General features: G+C 45.8%; 1 protein-coding gene across 1 annotated transcript in view; it reads right to left on the reverse strand.

The window, feature by feature from the left end:
* Window positions 1-1056: 1056 nt before the first annotated feature.
* Window positions 1057-27482, reverse strand: part of LOC115466873 (oocyte zinc finger protein XlCOF7.1-like) — a 34853-nt gene continuing 8427 nt past the window's right edge. The window contains exons 3-4 of the mRNA XM_030198445.1: window positions 17827-17939; window positions 1057-3297 (exon numbers count right to left, since the gene is read on the reverse strand). Coding sequence (XP_030054305.1) covers window positions 1676-3297; window positions 17827-17878 — 1674 coding nt within the window. The 5' untranslated portion in view covers window positions 17879-17939 and the 3' untranslated portion in view covers window positions 1057-1675. The remainder of the gene's footprint in view (window positions 3298-17826; window positions 17940-27482) is intronic.

Consider the following 27482-nt stretch of genomic DNA (forward strand, 5'->3'; position numbering starts at 1 on the left):
TAACAGTTTCAGGTAGAATGGGGACCAGGAGAGGGAAGGTTATGTGGAGGGGCATAATCGAACGAAAACGTCTATCTCCATGGGCGTTTATCTCCGAGAACGGGTCCGTGAAGGGGCTGACCGAACCGTATTTTCGAAAAAATTAGACGTCCATGTTTTATTCGACAATTTGTGAGCTGGGCGTTTTTGTTTTTCAGTGATAATGGAAAATGAAAGCGCCCAGCTCAAAAACGAATAAATCCAAGGCATTTGTTCGTGGGAGGGGCCAGGATTCGTAGTGCACTGGTCCCCCTCACATGCCAGGACACCAACCGGGCACCGACTAAGCATTAAGCAGCACAATTGTAACAGGTAGGGGGGGATGGGCCTGGGTCCACCTGCCTGAAGTCCACTGCACCCCCTAACAACTGCTCCAGGGACCTGCATACTGATGCCAGGGAGGTGGGTATGACATTTGAGGGTGAAAATAAAAAGTTGTGAAACATCATTTTGTGGTGGGAGGGGGTTAGTGACCACTGGGGGAGTCAGGGGAGGTCATCCCCGATTCCCTCTGGTGGTAATCTGGTCATTTAGGGCACTTTTTGGGGCCTTATTCGTGTAAAAACAGGGTCCAGGAAAAGTGCCCTAAATTCTAGCTACAAACGCATACTTTTTTCCCATTATGGTGATAACCATGCCCCAGTCCCGCCTTCACCACACCCCCGTCAACTTTGTACGCTTCCGTGATGGAGTGCAGTTGAAAACGTCCAAGTTCGGCTTTCGATTATACCGCGTTATTCGTTTTTGTGAGATAAACGTGCATCTCCCTATTTAAGTCGGAACTTGGGCGTTTTTCTCGTTCGATTATAAGCAGGATAGTGTCCATTACGAGCTTTGGTTTTGCTGTGTTGCAGAGTATAGGTATTTATGTTGGGCCAGTGGGGTATGCCTTTTTGAACAGGTTGGTTTTTAAGTGATTTCCTGAAGTTTAGGTGGTCGTAGATTGTTTTCACAGCTTTTGGCAATGCGTTCCATAGTTGTGTGCTTATATAGGAGAAGCTAGATGCATAGGTTGCTTTGTATTTAAGTCCTTTGCAGTTTGGGTAGTGCACGTTTAGGTATGTTCGAGATGATCTAGTTGTTTCTGATTGATAGGTTTATGAGGTCTGTCATGTATCCTGGGACTTGGCCGTAGATAATTTTGTGGACCAGGGTGCAGATTTTGAAGGTAATACATTCTTTGATTGGTAGCCAGTGCAGTTTTTTCGAAGGGGTTTGCCACTTTCGAATCACGATTTGCCAAATATCAGCCTTGCTGTTGTATTTTAAGCGGTCTAGAGTTTCTTAGTGAGTTGTTCTTTGCATCCCGCATAGATTCTGTTGCAATACTTTCTCTCCCATATGACATCTTAAATGCATTGTCAGCTTGTTCTTCTTGCACATTATTACATACTAAACATTGAAATGTTTTTTCTCCTAATGGTTTCTCACCCAAATGAGTCCTTATATGAACTGTCAGCTCAGCTTTGCATCTAAAACATTTATCACATTGTTTCTCTCCCCTATGACATCTTAAATGCATTGTCAGCATGCTTTTGAACATTGAAATGGTTTTTCTACTACTATTTATCATATCTATAGCGCTACAAGGCATACGCAGCGCTGTACACCATACATAAAAAAAGACAGTCTCTGCTCAAAGAGCGTGTATGACTCCTGTATGACTCCTTTTGTGAATTGCCAGTTCAGATTTGCATCTAAAACATTTATTACATTCTGAACACGGAAATGGCTTCTGTTCAGTCCTTTTGTGCCGTTTCAGCTCAGACATGCTTTTAAAACATTTATCACATTCTGAACATTTAAATGGTTTCTCACCCGTATGAATCCTTACATGAATTGTCAGATCAGATTTCCATCTAAAACATTTATCACATTCTGAACATTGAAATGGGTTTTCTCCTGTATGAGTTGTTTTGTGAACTGCCAGTTCAGATTTGGCTCTAAAACATTTATTACATTCTGAACATAAATATGGCTTCTGTTTAATCCTTTTGTGCCGTTTCAGCTCGGACATGCTTTTAAAACATTTATCACATTCTGAACATTTAAATGGTTTCTCACCCGTATGAGTCCTTAAATGAATTGTCAGATCAGATTTCCATCTAAAACATTTATCACATTCTGAACATTTAAATAGTTTCTCTCCCATATGACATCTTAAATGCATTATCAGCTTGCTCTTGTACATAAAACATTTATCACATTCTAAACATTGAAATGGTTTTTCTCCTGTATGACTCCTTTTGTGAATTGTCAGTTCAGATTTGCATCTAAAACTTTTATTACATTCTGAACATGGAAATGGCTTCTGTCCAGTACAAATCATTTTGTGGCGTTTCAGCTCAGACGTAGTTTTAAAACATTTATCACATTTTGAACATTTGAATGGTTTCTCTCCGGTATGAATCCTTTGATGATTTGTCAGTGTGTACTTATACATAAAACATTTACCACATTCTGAACATTGAAATGGTTTTTTTCCTGTATGAGTTGTTTTGTGAATTGCCAGTTCAGATTTGCATCTAAAACTTTTATTGCATTCTGAACATAGAAATGGCTTCTGTTCAGTCCTTTTGTGCCGTTTCAGCTCAGACATGCTTTTAAAACATTTATCACATTCTGAACATTTAAATGGTTTCTCACCCGTATGAGTCCTTATATGAACTGTCAGCTCAGCTTTGCATCTAAAACATTTATCACATTCAGAACAGTTAAATGGCTTGTTTCCTTTGTGACTCATTTCATGCAGTTGCATATAGGCTTCATTTTTGAAACATTTAAATACTTTATGTCCCATATGCACCATTTTATCCAGTTGTACATTCCTTTTCTCACTCACACAGTTTTCACATTCAGAACTTTTAAATGGTTTTTCACAGTATCCAGATAGGTTAGTTTTGTGTGTACCACCAGAATCATGAACTTCAGTTCTAAGCCTGCTTATGTGGTGCTCAATAACATTTGAGTCTGGGGTAAAGGTTTCCCAAATATCATCACTTTTAAAATCTCTGTCACATTCGAGTCGTCCAGGTTGTACACATTTTGGGCAATAGTTGCAGTTTCTCTTTTCTCTGTCTAATTTTTCTCCTGTCTGGCCTTCTGCTTTAACACTGCTCGGTATTATGGTACTGATACTTCCCTGACAGTCAGCTGAAGGATCGATGCCGTCTCTGGAGGGGTCTTGGTGTTTCCATTCCTTTTTTTGCTGTTTACTGCACATTCTCACTGTTTCACTGTCATTCCTAAATCCATCATCTGTTGGATTAAAAAAAAAAAATAAGAGTATGATCCTTAATTTTACAGCTATGAAAAGCAACATACTTAAAGGCCTGTATGGGTGCTGTGCTCCTACTGCAGAAAAGCCAGTGGAGCGCCTGGGACAGAGGCAGACCTGAGGAAGGAGAAAGAAAGGAGGAAGCTTTTTCAGGAGGGTGGGAGGGGGCTCAGGGGGTTCAAAAAAAAAATTTTTTTTAAGCTATGCGGCTGCCAGTCCAAAACTCAGTAGCTCATGACCTATGAGAGCCAGTTGGCAACTACAAAACCCTGTGCTCCTCCGAAATGCCACCCCCTGTACTGCCCCTGACCTGGCCACTTTTTTTATGAGCAGTCAGAGGCCATATTCAGTGGTACTTCCTGCTTTAGTGCCAATAAATTTCAGGGGTTAGGCAGCCCAGGGGATTTAAATCGGAAGGAGCCCCTGCTGCCCATTTAAATATTGGGTCTTAGATGTCCACAATTACAAACTCACTGAACAGAAGGAAATATCTCCAGATATGTCTGTAAATACCTATATTCTGACTATGCGATATTTTGAAAATATCCTCTTAACTTTCACAGGTGGAAATTTGGTCTTCCCTGATCATCTTTTTCCATTAGTTCCTCCAGAACAGTTCAGATGAGTGGGTTTTGCACTCCTACCAGCAGCTGAAGACTGAGAAAACACTAGCCTCAAACTAAGCCTTTAAATACCCTGTGCGCATTCATAGTAACATAGTAGATGACGGCAGAAAAAGACCTGCACGGTCCATCCAGTCTGCCCAACAAGATAACTCATATTTGCTGCTTTTTGTGTAAACCCTACTTTGATTTGTACCTATGCTCTTCAGGGCACAGACCGTATAAGTCTGCCCCGCACTATCCCCGCCTCCCAACCACCAGCCCCACCTCCCAACCACCGGCTCTGGCACAGGCACAGACCGTATAAGTCTGCCCAGCACCATCCTCACCTCCCCAGCCCTGCCTCCCAAGCCCGGCTCTGGCACAGACTGTACAAGTCTGTCCAGCACTATCCCCGCCTCCCAACCACCAGTCCCGCTTCCCACCACCGGCTCTGGCACAGACCGTATAAGTCTGCCCAGCCCTACCCCCCGCCTCCCAACCTCCAGCCCCGCTTCCCGATCTTGACTAAGCTCCTGAGGATCCATTCCTTCGGCACAGGATTCCTTTATGCTTATCCCATGCATGTTTGAATTCCGTTACCGTTTTCATTTCCACCACCTCCCGCGGGAGGGCATTCCAAGCATCCACTACTCTCTCCGTGAAAAAATACTTCCTGACATTTTTCTTGAGTCTGCCCCCCTTCAATCTCATTTCATGTCCTCTCGTTCTACCACCTTCCCATCTCCAGAAAAGATTTGTTTGCGGATTAATACCTTTCAAATATTTGAACGTCTGTATCATATCACCCCTGTTTCTCCTTTCCTCCAGAGTATACATGTTTAGTTCAGCAAGTCTCTCCTCATACGTCTTGTATCGCAAATCCCATACCATTCTCGTAGCTTTTCTTTGCACCGCTTCAATTCTTTTTACATCCTTAACAAGATACGGCCTCCAAAACTGAACACAATACTCCAGGTGGGGTCTCACCAACGACTTATACAGGGGTATCAACACCCCCTTTCTTCTGCTGGTCACACCTCTCTTTATACAGCCTAACAACCTTCTAGCTACTGCCACCGCCTTGTCACACTGTTTCGTCGGCTTCAAATCCTCAGATACTATCACCCCAAGATCCCTCTCTCCGCCCATACCTATCAGACTCTCCCCACCTAACACATGTCTCCCGTGGGTTTCTACTTCCTAAGTGCATCACTTTGCATTTCTTCGCATTGAATTTTAATTGCCAAACCTTAGACCATTCTTCTAGCTTCCGTATGTCCTTTTTCATGTTTTCCACTCCCTCCGGGGTGTCCACTCTGTTACAGATCTTAGTATCATCCGCAAATAGGCAAACTTTACCTTCTAACCCTTCGGCAATGTCACTCACAAATATATTGAACAGAATCGGTCCCAGCACCGATCCTTGAGGCACTCCACTACTTACCTTTCGCTCCTCCGAGCGAATTCCATTCACCACCACCCTCTGGCGTCTGTCCGTCAACCAGTTCCTAATCCAGTTCACCACTTCGGGTCCTATCTTCAGCCCCTCCAGTTTATTTAAGAGCCTCCTGTGGGGAACCGTGTCAAAAGCTTTAAGCCAGTATCTTAATAACAAAGTTAGATAACTGGCCCCTCAAGCCTTTCACTATATTACTAAGATTAAGTCATCAAGAATGGGAACATTTCGTGTGTCACTTTTTTCTTTTCAAATGTGCCCAGTTCATGGTCAATTTTGTTTTTTTATTTCTACTTCCAATCTGCACCCAGTAGACCATTTTCATCAAGTGCCTTGAAACACACAACCCTGGCTTGGTTCTGAACTGCTCTGGAGGAACTAAAAAACAAACAAACCTATGAGCACAGGTCTCCTTCCTTAGCATTCCTCCAGAGCAGTTCAGATGAGTAGCACAAGGGTGGGACAGCCAAATCCACAGACCACACGCTCTATCCAAAGACTGCATTCTGTCTTGCCTGCAAATCCAAACTATAATGCCTTAAAAAGCAAAAAAATGCCCAGGACGCCTTACAAATTTCTAGATGTGCCACCAGACTATTTCCTGCTCAGCATGGGGTTTGTCCCCTCATAGCAAGCACATTTAACACTTCTGACACCAGGCAACCTTTAAGGCAGCTGTTCCCAAACTGTGGGTCATTTGCAAAATCCTCATGTGGGTTAAGAAGCAGTTAGCACAGCATTGGCATTCTCCTCTTTCCCGCTACCACCGCTGCCGGGCAGCTGCCTCCCTGGGTTGGCGGCAGCAGTGGTGAAAGTAGCAACAACCCACCAACTATAATAACCCCACCACCTTCTACCCTCCCAATCCCAACAATAGCTGACTTCTACTACCCCAAGGAATCCTAATCCACCCTGTTAAAATGACCAAGGGTACAAAATACAACCCGTTCTGTATGCTCTAGAGGGAAGAAATATGCCCTATGAAGCACCGTTATGATTTTTTAATCTGCATAGGAATAAGAAGTCATTATTAATCTCAGGATTCAGTCTAGCTCTCATGTCTTCCACAGTCCCTCCTGCAATAGAAGATGTCTTTTTAGAAGATGTGCTGGTAGCAGGATGTACAGGATCCCCCATGCAAATTTTGCTAGTTGTGGCCAGCATGTTTGCTTGTTTTTCGAAAAAATTAAAATATTGTCATCTACATCAAACCTAAATAACAGTCTAGTTCATTAACAGGTTTCAAAGCAGAAAGTGACACAGGGACAAAGTGTGTCTCCATCCTCATGGGCTCTCTCATCATCCCCATTCCTGCAGTTACTGCGGGTCCCTGTCCCTGTATCATTCTCTATTGCAAATATTGTCTAAATAACAGCTTTTCTATTTTTAGTAACATTTGAGCCTTGTGTCCGATCCTCTTAGTTTTCATGTTTTAGGACTGCGAGTGGAAAGTTGATCTAATTCCCAAAGTGCTAATTTACCATTATTTCTTTATTTTTGCTTCTCACTTGTTCCTCTCCTTGAGTTTGGCAAAATGTAATTTGCTCCCTAGCCAGTCAGATTTTCAGGAACTCCAGAATGAATATTCATGAGAGATTTGCATGCACTGCCTCCACTGTATGCAGATCTCTCATGAATATTGACTTTCCCCAGTAACTCTGATTATTTTAAATATTTAACAATTCTTTGTTTATTATACCATCATAAATTTACAAATCTGTAAACACTCCCGTCAATCATTCACACCATACACCACACAAATCAAAAGAAAAAAAAGCAGATCAAAAAAGACAAAAATAGAGCAGGAGGGTAACAGAAGAAGTGGTTTATTACAAGTTACCCGACGTGGCCACGTTTCGCCCTCAGGCTGCGTCAGGGGTAAAAAACCTAATAGGGGTAAAAAGCAAAGTAAACCCCTAAAAGTAGTCATACAACCACCTTACATAAGTGCTTCCCAAGCTTACTCAGCAAACTTCGCAATGCTATGCTGACTGGCAGCCAGTCAACATAGCATTGCGAAGTTTGCTGAGTAACCTCTCGTTAAATTTTCTGGCGATTTGCACCGTTAAGGCAATCGGAAAAGGTTAGTGCATCTCATTACAATAGGGTTTCTACACAATTTGCTCATCTGCATTCCGTTTTCGTTTGCTGCTGGTTCAAAAGTTGTTCGTTAAAGGGTTGTTAAAGTCATGTTTAGTTTAGTGCATCTGCCCCTAAAGCCTAAGAGGCTCTCCCTTTTTGAATAGTCTCTTATCTTGTGTTGTTTTCTTTTCTCAGCAGGTTGTTAATTGCCTCATTCTCTACAGTTTCTTTCAGGTTCAGTAGATTTCCATCCGAAGGCTGCTACTCCAGCCGTTTCACTTAGTTAATCTTAGTACAGCTCTATAAGCTTCAGCAGAGCAGCTCCTGGATTCACATCACACTGTGTTCTCTTTGATCAAACAGAACACAGTGTGATGTGAATAAGGAGGCTTGATCAAAGAGAACACAGTGTGATGTGAATAACGAGAAGTGATACTGTGAATCCAGGAGCTGCTCGGCTGAAGCTTATAGAGTTGTACTAACATTAACTAGGTAAAACGGCTGGAGTAGCAGCCTTCTGATGGAAATCTACTGAACCGGAAAGAAACTACTACTACTAAACATTTCTAGAGCGCTACTAGGGTTACGCAGCGCTGTACAGATTAACAAAAGGACAGTCCCTGCTCCAAGGAGCTTACAATCTAATGAGCGAAATGTCAAGTTGGGGCAGTCTAGATTTCCTGAATAGAGGTATTGTGGTTAGGTGCCGAAGGTGACATTGAAGAGGTGGGCTTTGAGCAAGGCTTTGAAGATGGGCAGGGAGGGGGCCTGGCGTATGGGCTCAGGGAGTTTATTCCAAGCATGGGGTGAGGTGAGGCAGAAAGGGCGGAGCCTGGAGTTGGCGGTGGTGGAGAAGGGTACAGAAAGGAGGAATTTGTCTTGAGAACGGAAGTTACGAATAGGAATGTAAGGGGAGATGAGGGTAGAGAGGTAAGGAGGGGCTGTAGATCGAGTGCATTTGTAGGTTAGTAGGAGAAGCTTGAACTGTATGCGGTACCTGATTGGAAACTAGTGAAGTGACTTCAGGAGAGAGGTGATATGAGTGTACCGGTCTAGGTGGAAGATAAGACGTGCAGCAGAGCTTTGAACGGACTGAAGGGGGGATAGATGGTAAAGTGGGAGGCCAGTGAAGAGTAGGTTGCAGTAGTCAAGGCGAGAGGTAATGAGAGAGTGGATGAGAGTTCGGGTGGTGTGCTCAGAGAGGAAAGGGCGAATTTTGCTGATGTTATAGAGGAAGAAGTGACAGGTCTTGGCTATCTGCTGGATATGCGCAGAGAAGGAGAGGGAGGAATCGAAGATGACTCCGAGGTTGCGGGCAGATGAGAAGGGAACGATGAGGGTGTTATCAACAGAGATAGAGAATGGAGGGAGAGAAGTGGGTTTGGGAGGGAAGACAATAAGCTCAGTCTTGGCCATGTTGTCTTGGCCATGTTCAGTTTCAAGTGGCGGTTGGACATCCAGGCCGCAATGTCGGCTAAGCAGGCTGATACTTTAGCCTGGATTTCTGCAGTGATGTCTGGTGTGGAGAGATAAAGCTGGATGTCATCAGCATAAAGATGATATTGGAGGTGCGGAGTCCAAGATGGCTGTTGACTGAGTCAGACCTGTTTTTCTGAGCTCCTGTGGTTTTCACTTTAAACTAAAGTTATTTCCTGAGAATGCCGAAGAGACGAGGCAGAGCAGCTGCTACTGCATCCCAGCAGCAAAGACCTTTAGTCTCATCAGGCTTGATTGATTCTTACCTTCAGAGAGCTCAAATTTCGGAAGTTACGTCATCGATGAGCGGTTCGCTGGTTCAGCCCGGGACAGTAGACCTAGAGCTGAACCCTGAACTGAAAGTCTCCCTGAGCCCCGACAGAAGGGCCCCTCCCCCACAGCCTGTGGGAAGCAGCTCTCGGTTGGCAGCGTCCTCAGCCCTGAATACTGAAGTGCTTCAGGGCGGGCATGGACGGGAAGCAGTTGTAGCCTTAACAGAGAAGATGGGAAAATTAGGTTCTTACCTTGGTAATTTTCTTTCCTTTAGTCATAGCAGATGAAGCCATTACATATGGGTTATGTCCATCAACCAGCAGGGGAGATAGAGAGCACTCAAACCTTCACAGTGCCCTCTTGGCCAGCTAGCTCCAATGCCTCTTCAGTATTTGAAGCTTCCAAAGCAGTATGGCAAACCGCAATAGGAATCACAAGAGCTTTCCTCACAGCAAACGATGGCCCATCACAAGGGCATGAACTCATAAAGGAGGGAATGCACATCCTCCTGGAGGGAATAAACTCATCCTCCTTATTGTATAAGTGGAGGGGAACACACGCGCCTCCTGGAGAGAATCAACACATCCTCCAAAAAAAAACATGCTGGAGGGAATGAACACATCCTCCTATTTATAGAACTGGAGGGGAACACACGCGCCTCCTGGAGAGAATCAACACATCCTCCAAAAAAAACATGCTGGAGGGAATGAACACATCCTCCTAAATTTAAACTGAACATGAATCCTGAAGATTGTTTTCCAACTTTCTCCCAAGGAAGGAACTAACTTCAGGAAATTAGAACAGAACCTGAAAAACAGATTCCCAGCATACAGACAATCATACAGGGAGGGCTCATGGCTTCATCTGCTATGACTAAAGGAAAGAAAATTACCAAGGTAAGAACCTAATTTTCCCTTCCTTGTCATCAAGCAGATGAAGCCATTACGTATGGGATGTAACAAAGCAATCCCTAGATAGGGTGGGAACAAGCCACACCACGCGCTAGCACTTGTGCACCAAAACGCACATCCCTCCTGGCAGCCACATCCAGCCTGTAATGTCGGGCAAAGGAGAGCTTAGAAGCCCATGTTGCTGCACTGCATATCTCTTGAAGAGAGAGTGCTCCCGTTTCAGCCCAAGAGGAAGAAATCGCTCTAGTAGAATGTGCCTTAAAGGCTACAGGCGGAACCCTGCCGGCCAGCAGATAAGCTGAAAAGATAGTTTCTTTGAGCCAGTGGGCAATAGTGGCTTTAGACGCTGGAGACCCTCTGCGAGAACCGGATAGCAAAACAAACAGATGATCAGAAGTCCTGAAAGAGTTAGTAACTCGCAGATACTGCAGCAGAGTCCTGCGCACATCCAAAAGGTGCAGCTGCCCAAAAGATTCTGGAAACTCTTCCTCTGAAAAAGAGGGCAAGAAAATAGGCTGGTTTAAGTGAAAGGCTGAAACCACCTTAGGCATAAAGGAAGGCACGGTCCGAATCGTGACTCCGGACTCTGAAAATTGCAGAAATGGGTATCTACAGGACAGCGCCTGGAGCTCTGACACCCGTCTCGCCGAGGTAATGGCCACCAGAAAAACGGCCTTCAGTGTCAAGTCTTTCTCCGATGCTCGCCGAAGCGGCTCAAAAGGAGATGCCTGCAGGGTTTTCAAAACTAGCCCCAGGTTCCAAGCTGGACAGGGTGCTCGCACTGGAGGTCGGAGCCGAAGCACCCCTCTAAGAAACCGTGCCACATCTGGGTGAGCAGCCAAAGACACGCCTTCCACCTTACCACGAAGGGAGGCCAACGCTGCCACCTGCACCCGCAGGGAATTATAGGCCAAGCCTTTTTGTACACCTTCCTGCAAAAAGTCCAGAATCGGCGAGACAGGAGCCCGCATTGGAACAATGGCTCTGGAAGCACACCAAGACTCAAACAGGCACCAAATCCTGGCATAAGCCACGGAAGTGAACCGCTTGCGGGCTTGCAGGAGAGTGGAAATAACTTTATTGGAATAACCTTTATCCCTCAATTGCGCCCTCTCAATAGCCATGCCGTAAGACCAAAGCGGCCGGCGTCCTCCATGGCTACCGGTCCCTGAGTCAACAGGTTCGGTACCAGAGGTAACGGCAGAGGAGCCTCCAGGAGCATCTGTCGGAGGTCTGCATACCAAGGTCTCCTTGGCCAATCCGGGGCGATGAGGACCACTTCTCCTGGGTGCAGCCGAATCCGCAAGAGCAGGCGCCCTATCAAGGGCCATGGGGGAAACACAAAGTAGACCCGGAGGCCAGGGTTGAGCCAAGGCATCCAACCCCGCCGAGCGAGGATCTCTCCGTCTGCTGAAGAAGCACGGGACTTTGGTATTGGCACTTGTCGCCATTAGATCCATCATGGGCTTGCCCCATTTGGCACAGATCTGCAGGAATACTTCGTCTGCCAGATTCCATTCTGCTGTATCGATCTGATGCCTGCTCAGATAATCGGCCTGCACATTGCTCTGACCTGCAATATGAGCTGCCGACAGACACTGAAGATGCAGCTCGGCCCAGTGGCAAATCAGTTCGGCCTGCGCGGCTAGTGCTCTGCACCTTGTTCCGCCTTGTCGATTTATATAGGCCACCATTGTCGTGTTGTCCGACATCACTCTGACAGCCAATCCTTCCAGGGTCACTTGAAAGGCCAGAAGCGCCTGAAACACCGCTTTCAACTCTAGGCGGTTGATGGACCACTCCGACTCCTCGGGTGTCCATAGACCCTGGGCATGCTTCCCCTTGCAGTGTGCGCCCCAGCCCTTCAGGCTGGCATCTGTTACCACTAGGCACCAAACGGGGAGCGTCAGCGGCATTCCTCACCGCAGCATGCTGTCCGAGAGCCACCACTCCATGCTGAGACGGGCCGCAGGGAGCCAAGTAAGTCTGCATTGGTAATCCTGAGAAATAGGGGGACCATCTCCGGAGTAGGGAATACTGTAGAGGTCTCAGGTGCGCTCTCGCCCAGGGTACCACTTCCAGCGTGGCTGTCATCGATCCCAGCAGCTGGACAATGTCCCAAGCTCACGGGCGGGGCATCCTCAGGAGCAGACGGACCTGATTCTGAAGCTTGCACCGCCTTAGCTCGGGTAGGAACACATAGCCCGAGACTGTGTCGAACCTGGCCCCCAAAAACTCTAGAGATTGTGAAGGGGACAGGTGACTTTTGGCCATATTGATGACCCAGCCTAGAGATTGCAGTACTGAGACCACTCTGGCTGTAGCTTGTAAGCTCTCTGTTGCAGAGTCTGCTCTGATGAGCCAGTCGTCTAGGTACGGGTGAACCCTGATACCTTCTCGCCTGAGAAAAGCAGCTACTACCACCATTACTTTCGAAAAGGTTCGGGGAGCTGTGGCGAGGCCAAAAGGCAAGGCCCTGAACTGGAAATGTTTCCCAACACCGCAAACCTCAGAAACTTCTGGTGCGGGGGCCAAATCAGTATGTGCAAGTAAGCTTCTTTCAGGTCTAGAGACGTGAGAAACTCTCCTGGCTGAACCGCCGCAATGACGGAGCGCAGGGATTCCATGTGGAAATGCCGCACTCTCAGGGACTTGTTCACTTCTTTTAAGTCCAGAATAGGGCGAAAGGACCCACCTTTTTGCGGCACCACAAAGTAGATGGAGTATCGGCCGCAGCCTTGCTCGGCGGGAGGCACCAGGGTCACTGCCCCTAACTGAATCAGACCTTGTAAAGTCTCCTCCACCGCCGCCCGTTTGACGGCAGAACCGCATCGGGACTCCATAAACACGTCTCTTACTGGGGCGTTGAATTCTATTCTGTATCCATCTCTGATCAGGTCCAGAACCCACTGATCTGAGGAAATCTTGGCCCACTCCTCGACAAAGAGGGAAAGCCGTCCTCCGATGACAGGCATCGAGGAGAGGGCCGGCGCACCATCATTGAGAGGGTCGCCCCTGAACTCCTGGTCTTGAGCCACCGGCTGCGGAACGCTTGTCCGAGCGAAAGGAGTTCCTCTGCTGACCACGGGCACATGAAGTGAACCCAGCAGAACGCCCCGGGCGGTACCTTCTAGCTTCACGGAAGCGAGGTCTGTACGAGAAGTGGACCGCCTGGCCCTTAGAGGAAGGCCTCTATCTTCGGGCAAGCGCTGGGGTTTTGGATCACCCAGGCCTTTCACAATTTTCTCTAACTCCTCACCAAATAGGAGAAGTCCTTGAAAAGGCAACTTCACCAACCTTTGCTTAGAGGCCATGTCCGCTGCCCAGTGTCGTAGCCACAGACGACGGCGAGCCGCCACTGCTACTGCCATTTGTTTAGCCGAAGCTCTGACAAGGTCATAAAGGGCATCAGCCAGAAAGGACAAGGTCACCTCCATCTGCGGAGCCACATCCAAGAAGGGCTCCGCTCCATCTCCGGGCTGAGCCACTGCCTGTTGCAGCCAAGCTAGGCAGGCTCTCACAGCATAACAGCTGCATGCAGACGCCCGAACAGTGAGACCTGCAATTTCAAAGGACCGTTTCAACGCTGTTTCCAGCCTACGGTCTTGAACGTCCTTCAGGGCAACACCTCCTTCAACAGGGAGGGTAGTTCTCTTTGTCACCGCAGTGACTAGGGCATCCACTGTAGGCATTTGAAAATGAGCCATATGTCCCTCACGCAGAGGGTATAACTGCCCCATAGCCCTGGAAACTCTCAAAGGTCCCTCGGGGTCAGCCCACTGAGCCGAAACAAGCTCTAGGATGGAGTCATGCAAAGGGAAGGCCCGAGCAGCTTTCTTGGTACTAGCCATCCTGGGATTACCCGAGGAGGCCATGCCACTGTCAGGATCTTCAAGCGAGAGGGCCTGCAGGGTATCTGAAATAAGCGCTGGCAGCTCATCACGGTGGAAAATCCTCACCACGGAGGGATCATCCAGATCCTGTGGTAAATCCGCACCCGACTCTGGTTCCTCAGACCAAGAACGTCTGTCAGAGTTCTACGAATCCTCACACCCCGACCACGGGGGGGGGGGGGGGGGGGGGGGGGGGGAAGGTGCACCACAATCTGAAGGGGAATTAACCCTTCTGCACTTATCTTTAGGCCAAGCATCCGGGAAAAAAAGCCTCACTGGGCAGTCCCAGGCCAGAATCCATCGGGGGGGGGGGGGGGGGGGGGGGCGGAAATCAGAGGAGCCTCAGGCGACCCTTGAGGAAGGGCTCTTTTCATCATGTATGCTTTATGCAGCAAAAGCACAAAATCCGGGGAGAAAATCTCACCCTGGGCACCCAAATCCTGTCCGGTGCTAGCCACTCCTGAAATAACCTCATCTCGAGGTGCCCCACCCGGCTCAGGTCTCTCCGTGTCCACGGAGGCCGCGCCATGCGGTGTAAGCAAAATGGCGCCCGCTGCCAGCTCAGAGCGGGAAGAAACATCGCTCACCATGCTCGGGCCGGCTCCTACGCCAATACAGCACGATTTGCAGAGCCCTGCTGCTGATTTGCGCTTGCCATGTGGAACAGCGCTTTACATTGTCCACAGCCATCGCCGAAAAACGGCGGTAAAATCCAAAATGGTGGTTCACGCCAAAATTGCCCCGATCGCTGGCCCACCCCGGAGGAGTTGGAAAACACTCTTACCTCAAAGGATCTAGTGTACAACTACGATCCTGCTGAAAATCAGGTCAAAAACCTCTGTTCCAGCGTCTCTGCGTTTAAAAACGCGACGCGACTTTTTTTTTTTTTTTTTTTTTAAGCTGTGAGGAAAGCAGAGGTATTGAAGACTCCGGAGGCTCAGATGAGTGGGAAAGGCAGGGAAAGGGTGAACCTATATGCCTGCATCCACTGTTGGTGGGTAAGGACAGGGAAAGCAAGGCAATAGGTCCACATCCACAGAGGTATGGGTAAGGCAGGGAAAGGGCTAACCTATGTGCCTTTAAAGTGAAGCTGCTATAGCCTCCAACACCCCGGTTAACAACTGGCAAGCCAGGAACCACCTCCCGGCAGATTTTTCTGGAGCTCGAACAAGCTGCAGCCACCCTGCTAAGCAGGGTTGCCAGGTGGAAATTTTTTTTTCCAGCCCAATCCAGGCCAAAAAACAGCCCAAACACCTGCCCAAACACAAACCCCGCCCCTGACACCCCCACCCCCGCGTCATCACCCCCGCCCCCGCCGTCATCACCCCCGCTGTCACCGGCCCCGCCTCCCACGTCATCGGCCCCGCCTCCCACGTCATCAGCCCCGCCCAAAAACGTCACTAACCCCGCCCAAAAACGTCACTAACCCCGCCCCCGCGGCCGAAAAAGGCAAAAAGCCGCCCAAAAAACCGCCCTGAAGCCCAAAAAGCAGCCCAAAAAACCGCAACCCGCCGCGGGCAAAAATTTCCCGCGGCGGGTCGCGGAAAACCGCCCAATTGGGCGGTAAAACCGCCCACCTGGCAACACTGCTGCTAAGGGAGATACAGAATACTGAAGAGGCAGTGGAGCTAGCTGGCCAAGAGGGCACTGTGAAGGTTTGAGTGCTCTCTATCTCCCCTGCTGGTTGATGGACATAACCCATACGTAATGGCTTCATCTGCTTGATGACAAGGAAAGGAGTTTTTACAACTAGCTCCCTGATGTCCCACATGCAGGAGGAGATGAGAGAGACATTGGGAGGTGAGAGACATGTTTCACAGGAAGAGAGTGAGGCTTTAGCATTTGCAAAACTTTTTCAAAAACCACAAGAAGTGCTTTAGATAATCTGTGGCTGTTAATTGCAGAAATGGGGAAGACTTTATGCCCCCAAATGAGAAAAATATCCAATGAAGTTGTGATGTTAGATGGGAAATTAAAAAAAATAGAAAATGAGGTGAAAGCTGTTAAAGAAGACATGGTGAAACAGGAAAAAGTCTCCTCAGAGTCACAGACTTTGCAATCAAACAATGCTTAAAGATTGATCAATTTGAGGAGAAAATCAGAAATGTTGGAGAACACCTCTAGAAGTAAAAATCTCCGTTTTATTAATTTCCCGCGACAACCTTTAATTTCACCTAGAGAAATGTTGAAAAATTACTTTAAAGAAATATTAGAAATAGAAGACAAAGATATACCACCCTTTTCACAGGTCTTTTATATTCCTGTGAGAGTTTTGGACAATCAACAAAGGAATAATATAAAAAATGATCAACCACTTGATGTTTCAGCTTTGCTCGAAATGTCAGATACAGAGCAAATAACAGCTACTACTTTGTTGGCTACAGTAGCGTTACCCTCTGTCAAGATCTGGATTTTAAAAAAATTCTTTCAGAAGATAGATAAAACTTTTCGTGGTTTGCAAACTCGTGTTTTTCCAGATCTAGCGATGGAAACGCAAAGGCGACGGAAATTTTTTTTGCAAATGAAACAGGAGGTACTCCAAATGGGAGCAACTTTTTATCTTAAATACCCATGTAAATGTTTAATTTCCTACCAGTCAGTGAAATATGTATATTTTGATCCTGACCAATTGTCCTCCTTTATAACAGCTAGAAGAGCTCTTATATAAGAAAAAACCGAATACAAACCTGTCTGAAACTCAATTTGATGTAGTAGATTATTTTCCTTTCTCTCCTTTATAGGACTATTGGACTCTGGTAGTGGACTTATATGAAACTATAGAATTATTTGTGTACAGATAATTTTCCTTAGAATTATTACCATAGTGGAATTTTTCTTTTGCAAGTGATATGCTTGTATAAAATGTATAATAATAAAGAGATTAAACACACACACAAAAAAGATGATACTGGAACCCATGAAAGGAGATTAGATTGAGAAAAGAAGGGGTCCAAGGACAGATCCCTGAGGAACTCCAACAGAGAGTGGGATGGGGGTGGAGTAAGAACCATGAGAATGTACTCTGAAGGTATGGTGGGAGAGATAAGAGGAGAACCAGGAGAGGACAGAGCCCTGGAACCCAAATGAGGACAGTGTGGCGAGAAGTAAGTTGTGATTGACAGTGTCAAAACCGGCGGATAGGTCGAGGAGGATAAGGATGGAGTAGTGACCTTTCGATTTGGCAAGGAACAGGTCATTGCAGACTTTAGATAGTGCCGTTTCCGTCGAGTGTAGGGGGCGAAAGCCAGATAGAGAATGAGGCAATTAACAACCCGCTGAGAAAAGAAAACACAAGATAAGAGACTATTCAAAAAGGGAGAGCCCCCTTAGGCTTTAGACTGAACATTCAGAACTATTGCTCGCACAGAAGTGCTCAGTGGATAAAACAAAGAGATCGTAATGATAACAGTATTGTCAGCACACAGGCTGGATTTCAAGCGGTGGCATACAGTTTGAATTGCTCACACTGTGTATTTAACGTTAGAGTGTAGTGTGGTGTATGAATGATTGAAGCAGTGAAGATAAGGGAGTGTTTACAGATTTGTAAATTTGTGATGGTATAATAAACAAAGAATTGTTAAATATTTAAAATAATCAGAGTTACTGGGGAAAGTCAATATATGTTCAGTGTAAACTTATTGAAGAAATTTCTCACAGGGGTAGGATAATGAATATTCATTGTGGATATCCTGAAAACCTGACTGGCTGGGGTACCTCCAGGACCAGGCTTGGGAACACTGGCACAGAATGTTTATCTGGCCAATTTTATAAAGATGAGTTAAGAACAAAATAAAAAGTAAATGTTATACTTGCCCTGTTACAGGAGAGTGAACCTGTTCAGATGTCTCTGATTCAGGATGATCCATGAGGGGGAGATCTTCCTCTTGTTTAATGTTCAATGAGAACACAGACGTACAATTGGGAAGCCTGTGATGAGAAAATTAAGGGGTATTCAGCGAGCCCCAATAAAATCTGTTTATCTAATATAACATTAATTTTCCACATCTTTGATTTTGAAGACTATCTCCTGTGATCTAAAAATGCAAAGCCCTTTAACTCCAAAACATTCACTTACTTGTGCTGGGGTCCTTCATGTTTTCATTTCTCTCCAGTTCAGTGTTGTGCAAAATTTTCTAGGGGGTTAAAAATGAACCGAGTTAACCCATTTTTGTATATCTTACACTACCACCATGAAATGACATACAAGAAAGAGAATGATTCCAGGACAGGGTCCAGTTAGACTGAACTTGTCACCAACTCAATTATGACGTCAACCTTTTTATAAGATCTTTGGAAATGCACTGGTGACTCAACATGCTTCGATTGAACGTGAACCCGCATACAACGCAAACAAGGAGGAGGGTTTTAGATTTGTTAGGAAATGGGCAACAACCTGGGGAAGGGGGAGCCTATTCCGGAATGATGGTCCCCACCTTAACCAGGGTGCGGCCAGGCTGCTGGCATCTGCATTTAAAAAAGAGACAGAGCAGCTGTTAAACTAGAAATTGGGGGAAGGCCGACAGTAATTCAAAAAGCATATGGTTCAGAACAAGATATTTTTCAAAGATGTCACCAAAACAGGGAAGACAGGACATCCTGATAGCAAGGTTGCAATAGAGACCATAGTAGGCCCAGTGTCTTTAGATAAAAAGCAGACAAAGATTGCAAGCTAAAATTGTCAACTGCTTAGCAAGATGTAAATAGGAAGAGCAAACATAGTTTGAAATGTCTATATGCGAATGCCAGTAGCCTAAGAAATAAGACGGGAGAGATAGAATATATTGACCTAGAGGTAAAATTATGTCTTACCTGATAATTTTCTTTCCATTAGTCCCTCAGATCAATCCAGAGACTTGTGGGTTATGCCCATCCTCTAGCAGGTTAGATAGAGAGAACTCAGAAGTTTGCTACAATAGAGCATGTGCAGCCAGCCTCACTTCAGTATAACGATACCAAAGCAGTAAGAACCATAGAACGCTCTCCTGTCTCTGCAAAAGCAGCATAAACTTGGAAGAAACTCTCCGAGCTGCTATAACTTAGAAATGTAAATATAAACACACACTAACAGCCTTACCTGTCCAGAGACAAAGGAACGTGAACAGAACTGACTGAAGTATACTGAATCCGATCAGAGATTACGAAAGCAAATCCCAGGGAGGGGCTCTGGATTGATCTGAGGGACTAATGGAAAGAAAATTATCAGGTAAGACATAATTTTACCTTCCATAGCGTCCCCAGATCAATCCAGAGACTTGTGGGATGTACCAAAGCAATCCTCATCAAGGGTGGGACCGGCCTACTCCAGCCGCCAACACAGAAGTCCCAACAAGCGCCTCTTGACGCTCAGCATCAAGACGGAAATGCTTAACAAAGGAATGCCAAGACAACCAAGTCACTGCTTAACAAATGTCCTCCAACGACACCAGACGACACTCCGCAAAAGAAGTGGCCTGAACTCTCTTGGAGAGTGCCCGAATGCGAATAGGGAAAGAATCCCCCAACAACAGGTAAGCCGACGCAATAGCCTCCCTAAGCCACTGATCGACCGTTGCCTTAGAGGACATGTTCGCTTTCTTATGACCTGCGAACAGCACAAAAAGATGATCTGACTTTCGAAACGAATTAGTCGCCTCCCAAATAAACACATCAGAGGTCTCCTAACGTCTAAACCCCGTACAGCTCGAAAATTGTGAGGGAAATCCTCTTCCTTTAAGGATGGATAGCAACACCACTCCCTGGTTAACGTGAAAACGCGTGACTACCTTAGTAACCAAGGACGGCACCCTTCGAATTGTCACTCCCGCCTCCGAAAAAAACAGAGAAAGGGGGCTCTGCACGAAAGAGCCTGAAGCTCAGACACCCGCCTGGCTGAAGCCACTGGCACCAGAAACACAGTCTTCAACTTGAAAACAGTCAAGATCTTTACTCAGGGGCTCGAAAGGAGACCGCCAAAACACCCTAAGGACCAGGTTCAAATTCTAATCCGGCACCACCGGAACCCAAGGAGGTCTGAGATGCCCTACACCGTGAAGAAAACGAATGAACTCCGGAAGAGACGCTAAGGACTGGCTCCCCGAACGACCCCTCCAGCAAGTCAATGCTGCTAACTGACCCCTTTAACGTACTTAGCGACAGTTCCTTATCCATCACTTCCTGCAAAAAGGCCAGAACGGACCCAAGAGGGGCTGATTGAGGGGAAATGCCTGCTAAGGAACACCAAGCCACAAACGACCTCCACACTCCATCATACGCCGTAGAACTGAAACGTTTGTGCGCCTGAAATGGTCCCAAAAACCGCTTCCGGCTATCCTGGGCGCCTCAGACGCGACCATACAAAGGCGAGACCATAAGCCCAAATGGAGTATGATCTTTCATGACTACCGGCCCATGATGGATAAGATCCGGCCAGTGAGACAGATGGAACGGTTCGTCGATCAGGAGGCGAATCAAGCCCGCATACCAAGGACATCTGGGCCAGTCCAGCGCAATAAGTATTACCGGACCCGGAAGACGAGAGATTTCCCCACTACTCGACCGACCATCAGCCACAGAGGAAATACATATAGAAGCTCCAACGGCCACGGCTGAAGAATAGCGTCTATTCCTTCGGACTCAAACTCTCTGCCTCTTAATTGGTGTTGCTCACAGCTTTATTAGTAGTAACAGTGGGATTTGAACCGGCCACCTCTGCATTACAAGACCAGTGCTGTTACCACTTGGCCACAGCTGCCCTTTGCTGAAGAACCGGGTCACCTTGGTAGTGTAGAATCGAGCCATGAGATCCATCACTGGAGTCTGCCAGCGATCCAAAATCTGGCTGAAAGCCGGTGGAGAGAGCTCCCACTACCTGGCATCCAAGCGATTCCGACTGAAAATGTTGGCTTGTACACTTAGCACTCCCGCTATGTGAGCCGCTGACAACCGAACTGGACGCTACTCTGCCCCAAGAGACAGCACGGATGCCTCTTCTGCCAGCAAAGCACTTCGAGTTCCGCCCTGCCGAATGACGTATGCTACCGCCGTCACATTGTCGCAGAGAACTCGGACTGGTTGAACTCTCAACAACATCTCAAAAGCTAGGCGCGCCAACCGAAATGCCTGAAGTTCCATGAGATTGAACTGCAACCTGGACTCCAAGGGGGACCAACTCCCCTGAGGTGAGTGGCCGAGAACCACACGCCACTCCAACGCGGCGAGAGGCATGCCTCGAGTCAGTATCCGACCTGAGCCACCACCAGAGCAAAAGAAGCTCACGGTGTCCAGGGAAAACAAATCTAAGAACCTCGGAAAGACCAACGGCTGAGTAGATACCATTGCAAAGGCCGCATGCGGCTCCAGGCCCAAGGAACGTCCCCTGAACATAGTCCCACGCTGTTGGAGCCTTCAGCCGAATGAGGGAAGAAACCTGGCACAGCTTCGCTCATTGCTGTTCCAGAAGGAAAACTCCGCCCTGAGGGGTATCCAGTCGTACTACCAGTTACACCAGAGACAGATGGTGTAGCAGCATATGTCTGTAGTACCATTGCATGCTACAAAAGCAAGCTACAGTGGGTTGTGAAGCCGCACCCCTAGAGCTCAGTGCTTACTCTCAGCTGATTGCAATCACTATTAAGCTATCTCTATACTGAAGTAGCTCCTGGGCCACTCCTCATGAAATTTAGGTACCCCATAAGAAGCAATGAGAGGTACCGGGTACGCTGCAGTACCAGGTAGCTGAGGCTAATATGTAAACGTGTGGCCAGTCTCAGTGTGCAAAGAGAGAGAGAGAGAGAGACAGAGAAGAGCAAATTTAATACTGAAGAGTTCTGAAAATTGTTCCAGTCATGTAAGAACTACTTGTCCCAGCAAGCCATAAGAGATAATGAAATAAAATATGCCCCACTGGAAATTTAGCTGAGCCCACAGTATCTAATAGGATGGAAAAACCAGCCTTGAACCTATAAACCTTCAGGCTGAAAGGCCAGCTGCTCTCCTCAATAAAACTAGATTGATGTAAACAATACCCACAGAGCAAATGCCACCAGGGGAGCCCAGAAGGTGCAGGGTTACCAAGGAAACCGAGAGAAACCTGAGAGGCCTGCACTAACCTCAAAATGTAACATTTCCCACAGAAACATGTAGTCAACAGCAGTAAGCCTGACTACTAAAAACACTGTACTGCCCTGTCTGAGAAAGAAGAGTGGAAGAGTGAAAACCTAGAGTAGGATCCCTAATCCTGATCCCTTCCTTCCTTCCATTAAAGATGTACACACCCATTGAACCTTCTCAAGGAGGGTCCAGAAATATTCTTATGTACAAGAAGTGGAAGGACAGTGGTCCAGGCTGAAAGAACTAATAAATAGGGCCACAGACCTTTATGTAAGGAGAGTAAATAAAAGCAAGAGAAAAAGGAAACCGATATGGTTCTCCAAGCAAGTGGCTGAGAAAATAAAGGCTAAAGAGTTGGCGTACCAGAAATATAGAAAATCTCAAGAAGAGGAACACGGGGAGGAATACCGGATGAAACTGAAAGAAGCCAAGAGAGAGGTACGTCTCGCGAAGGCGCAAGCGGAAGAACAAATGGCTAGAAATGTAAGGAGGGGAGACAAAAATTTTTTCAGGTATATTAGTGAAAGGCGAATGACTAAAAAGGGAATTGTGAGACTAAAAGATACAGAAAAGCAAAACAGCGAAGATGAATAACAAAAACAAAAATAATCCAAAATTAAAAACAAAAAAAGATCAAATTTGTATTTAAAAATACAAATACATAAAAGAATTAAAAAATGAAAAAGACGACACTTGTTTATAAAAAAATTAAAACACTTTATTAACGAAAGGATAGCAGGGAGAAAGGGACTCGACACAGCTGTGTTTGGGCCGTGCAGGCCTGCGTCAGGAGTCTATTCAAATGAAAACATATAAATAACATAAGATGAATAAAAGCATATAATATAAAGAGACATTACCATATTTAAAACATCCACCTATTGCAAGAGAGGTCATCACATGAACATAAAACCAAAATATGATGGTCGAATATTGACTAGACTGTCCTATTACATATCAGAACTAGTCATCCTTCTGGAGAAATACAGAAGTAAAATAGGAATAATATATGGTTAACAAAAACAGACTGGTTCTTCAAATATATTCTATTAACCATACACAAGATGATATAAATATCTCTCTAGTGATTATCAAGCACAATGGGCAGTAAACAATGTACAATTTAAAAACTGATCAGAATCGAATCAATGTCAAATAATAATAGGAAATTAATAATTATTGTAAAGATATTCATAAATTTTTATATGAGCAGTATTTGAACATTGCATATTAAGGCTGTGTATAAGAAATATAATAAATAAATATATAGCAGATATTACCTTCTCACCGTGTGTTGATTTAAATTCTATCCAATTATAAAGAAAATTCTTACCACTAAATTGAGAAACCTTTTACATACACTTGACGACATGTTTTTTTATCATTTCAAGCTTAGGATGGGAGTCCTTATAAGTTACCATAAGATTTACTTTTTAATATTTCACCTCATTAAGATATTTGTATTTCCAGATTAATTCATTGGGTTTTACATTTTTCATCATGGTATAATCTTTTTTCAGACACACATATTTTCTTTATAATTGGATAGAATTCAAAATCAACACACGGTGAGAAGGTAAATATCTGCTATATATTATATTTCTTATACACAGCCTTAATATGCAATATTCAAATACTGTTCATATAAAAATTTATGAATATCTTTACAATAATTATTAATTTCCTATTATTGTTTATTTGACATTGATTCGATTCTGATCAGTTTTTAAATTATTCATTGTACATTGTTTACTGCCCATTGAGCTTGATAATCACTAGAGAGATATTTATATCATCTTGTGTATGGTTAATAGAATATTATTTGAAGAATCAGTCTGTTTTTGTTAACCATATATTATTCATATATTATTCCTATTTTACTTCTGTATTTCTCCAGAAGGATGACTAGTTCTGATATATAATAGGACAGTCTAGTCAATATTCGACCATCATATTTTGGTTTATGTTCATGTGATGACCTCTCTTGCAATAGGTGGATGTTTTAAATATTGGTAATGTCTCTTTATATTTATATGCTTTTATTCATTTTATGTTATTTATATGTTTTCATTTGAATAGACTCCTGACGCAGGCCTGCACAGCCCAAACACAGCTGTGTCGAGTCCCTTTCTCCCTGCTATCCTTTAGTTAATAAAGTGTTTTAATTTTTTTATAAACAAGTGTCTTTTTTTAATTCTTTTATGTATTTGTATTTTTAAATATAAATTTGACCTTTTTTTGTTTTTAATTTTGGATTATTTTTGTTAGTCATCTTCGCTGTTTTGCGAAGACTGGTTTCTTCTGTTTTTTGTACTAAAAGATACAGCAAACCGCTATGTAGATAATGATGAAGAAAAAGCCAATTTGCTAAATAGATACTTTTGTTCTGTTTTCACTGAAGAAAATCCTGGAGAAGGACCACGAGGGACTGGCAAAAGTACACCTGAAAATGGAGTGGATAGAGCACCGTTCACGGAAGAGTGTGTGTATCAACAACTTGGAAAGCTAAAGGTGGACAAAGCCATGGGACCGGAGGGGATCCACCCCAAAATATTGAGGGAGCTCAGAGAGGTTCTGGCGGGTCCTCTTAAAGATTTGGTTAATAAATCCTTAGAGAAGGGAGAGGTTCTGAGGGATTGGAGAACGGCGGATGTTGTCCCTCTTCACAAAAGTGGCGATAGGGAAGAAGCTGGAAACTACAGGCTGGTAAGCCTCACTTCGGTTATTGGAAAAGTAATGGAAGCGATGCTGAAGGAAAGGATAGTGAATTTCCTGGAAGCCAATAAGTTGCAAGATCTGAGACAACATGGTTTTACCAGAGGGAAATCGTGCCAAACGAATCTCATTGAATTCTTTGATTGGGTAACTGGAGAATTGAATCATCGACGTGCTATAGACGTAATCTACTTAGATTTTAGCAAAGCTTTTGACACGGTTCCCCACAGGAGGGCTCTTAAATAAACTTGATGGACTGAAGATAGGTCCCGAAGTGGTGAACTGGATTAGGAACTGGTTGACGGACAGACGACAGAGGGTGGTGGTAAATGGAGTTCACTCGGAGGAGGGAAATGTGAGTAGTGGAGTGCCTCAGGGATCGGTGCTGGGGCCGATTCTGTTCATTATATTTGTGAGTGACGTTGCAGAAGGGTTGGAGGGTAAAGTTTGCTTATTTGCGGACGATACTAAGATTTGCAACAGAGTGGACACCCGGGAGGGAGTGGAAAGCATGAAAAAGGATCTGAGGAAGCTAGAAGAATGGTCTAAGGTTTGGCAATTAAAATTCAATGCGAAGAAATGCAAAGTGATGCACTTAGGGAGTAGAAAACCATGAGAGACTTATGTGTTAGGCAGTGAGAGTCTGATAGGTACTGAGGGGGAGAGGGATCTTGATGTGATAGTATCCGAGGATCTGAAGGCGACGAAACAGTGTGACAAGGCGGTGGCTGTAGTGAGAAGGTTGCTAGGCTGTATAGAGAGAGGTGTGATCAGCAGAAGAAAGGAAGTGTTGATACCCCTGTACAAATCATTGGTGAGGCCCCACCTGGAGTATTGTGTTCAGTTTTGGAGGCCATAACTTGTGAAGGATGTTAAAAAAAATGGAAGCGGTGCAAAGAAAAGCTACGAGAAGGTAAAATTATGTATCATACCTGATAATTTTCTTTCCATTAATCATAGCTGATCAATCCATAGACTGGTGGGTTGTGTCCATCTACCAGCAGGTGGAGATAGAGAGCAATCCTTTTGCCTCCCTATATGTGGTCATGTGCTGCCGGAAACTCCTCAGTATGTCGATATCAAAGCTCCAGCCGCAGGACTCGGCACTTAGAGAATTACACCCACAAAGGGACACTCTGCCCAGCTCACCACTGCCGAAACGGGGGAGGGGAATCAACCCAGCTCATCCCCACACAAGTGGGGGAGGGGAATCCGTCCAGCTCATCCCCACGGAGCGGGGGGATCTGGCTTATCCTGCAACCGCGGGAGGAGCTGACTGACCCCAACACCGCCGAAGCGGGAGGGGTACAAAGCTGCCCTACAGCCGCACGAAGCGGGAGGGAGCGCCGGCAGAATTTAGGTCTCAATCCAGGGGAGAGGAATGCAGCAGCTCACTGTAACACAAAATCGTCTCAACTCCAGAAGAATTCAATTGAAAAAACTTGAACACAAAGATTCTCCTGAACAGGAACAGAAGACTAAACTTGAACCTGAAATGCAACCAGAATATAAACAGAACAAATACCTGGGAGGGGCTATGGATTGATCAGCTATGATTAATGGAAAGAAAATTATCAGGTATGATACATAATTTTACCTTCCATATCATCATGCTGATCAATCCATAGACTGGTGGGATGTACCGAAGCAGTACTCACCCAGGGCGGGACATAGAAATCCCTGACCGCAACACTGAAGCTCCAAACCGGGCCTCCGCCCGAGCAGCCACAGTCAAGCAGTAATGCCTGGAGGAGCTATGAGCCGATGCCCAAGTTGCCGCCTTGGAAATCTCTTCCAAGGAGACAGACCCGGCCTCTGCCATCGAGGCTGCCTGTGCTCTAGTGGAGCGAGCCTTCAGCTGGATAGGCGGTATCTTCCCCGCGGCCACATAAGCCGCTGCAATGGTTTCCTTGACCCATCGTGCCACTGTAGGCTTGGAAGCCTGCAGACCCTTACGAGGACCTGCGAACAGCACAAACAGATGATCCGACTTCTGGAAATCATTGGTCACTTCCAAGTATCTGATGATGACTCGTCTCACATCTAGATATTTGAGAGCAGAGTACTCCTCTGGGTAGTCCTCCCTACGAAAGGAGGGTAGGCAGAGCTGCTGATTCACATGGAAGTGAGAAACAATCTTGGGCAGGAAGGAAGGCACCGTGCGAATAGACACTCGTGCCTCAGTAAACTGCAGGAAGGGTTCCTGACATGATAGCGCCTGGAGCTCGGAAACTCGTCTGGCTGAAGTGATAGCCACCAAAAAAAGACTGCTTTCAACGTCAGGTCTTTCAGAGATGCCCTCAACAAGGGTTCAAAAGGCGGCTTCTGCAAGGCTCTTAGCACCAGATTGAGATTCCACGCAGGAACCACCGAGCGCAGAGGAGGGCATAGGTGATTAACTCCCTTGAGAAAGCGCACCACATCTGGCTGCGAGGCCAGGGAAGCACCCTTCAGGCGACCCCTGAAGCAAGCCACAACCGCTACCTGGACTTTAAGGGAACTGAGCGACTGGCCTTTCTCCAGACCTTCTTGCAGGAACGCCAACACTGAAGAAATTGGAGCAGTGAAGGGAGAAAGAGAGCCTGCCTCACACCACGATGCAAAGGTACGCCAAACCCTGGCGTAAGCAGTAGAAGTAGAGCGCTTCCTCGCTCTCAGCATAGCGGC

Source organism: Microcaecilia unicolor, chromosome 3 (assembly GCF_901765095.1).
Source record: "Microcaecilia unicolor chromosome 3, aMicUni1.1, whole genome shotgun sequence".
NCBI classification, from domain to species: domain Eukaryota; kingdom Metazoa; phylum Chordata; class Amphibia; order Gymnophiona; family Siphonopidae; genus Microcaecilia; species Microcaecilia unicolor.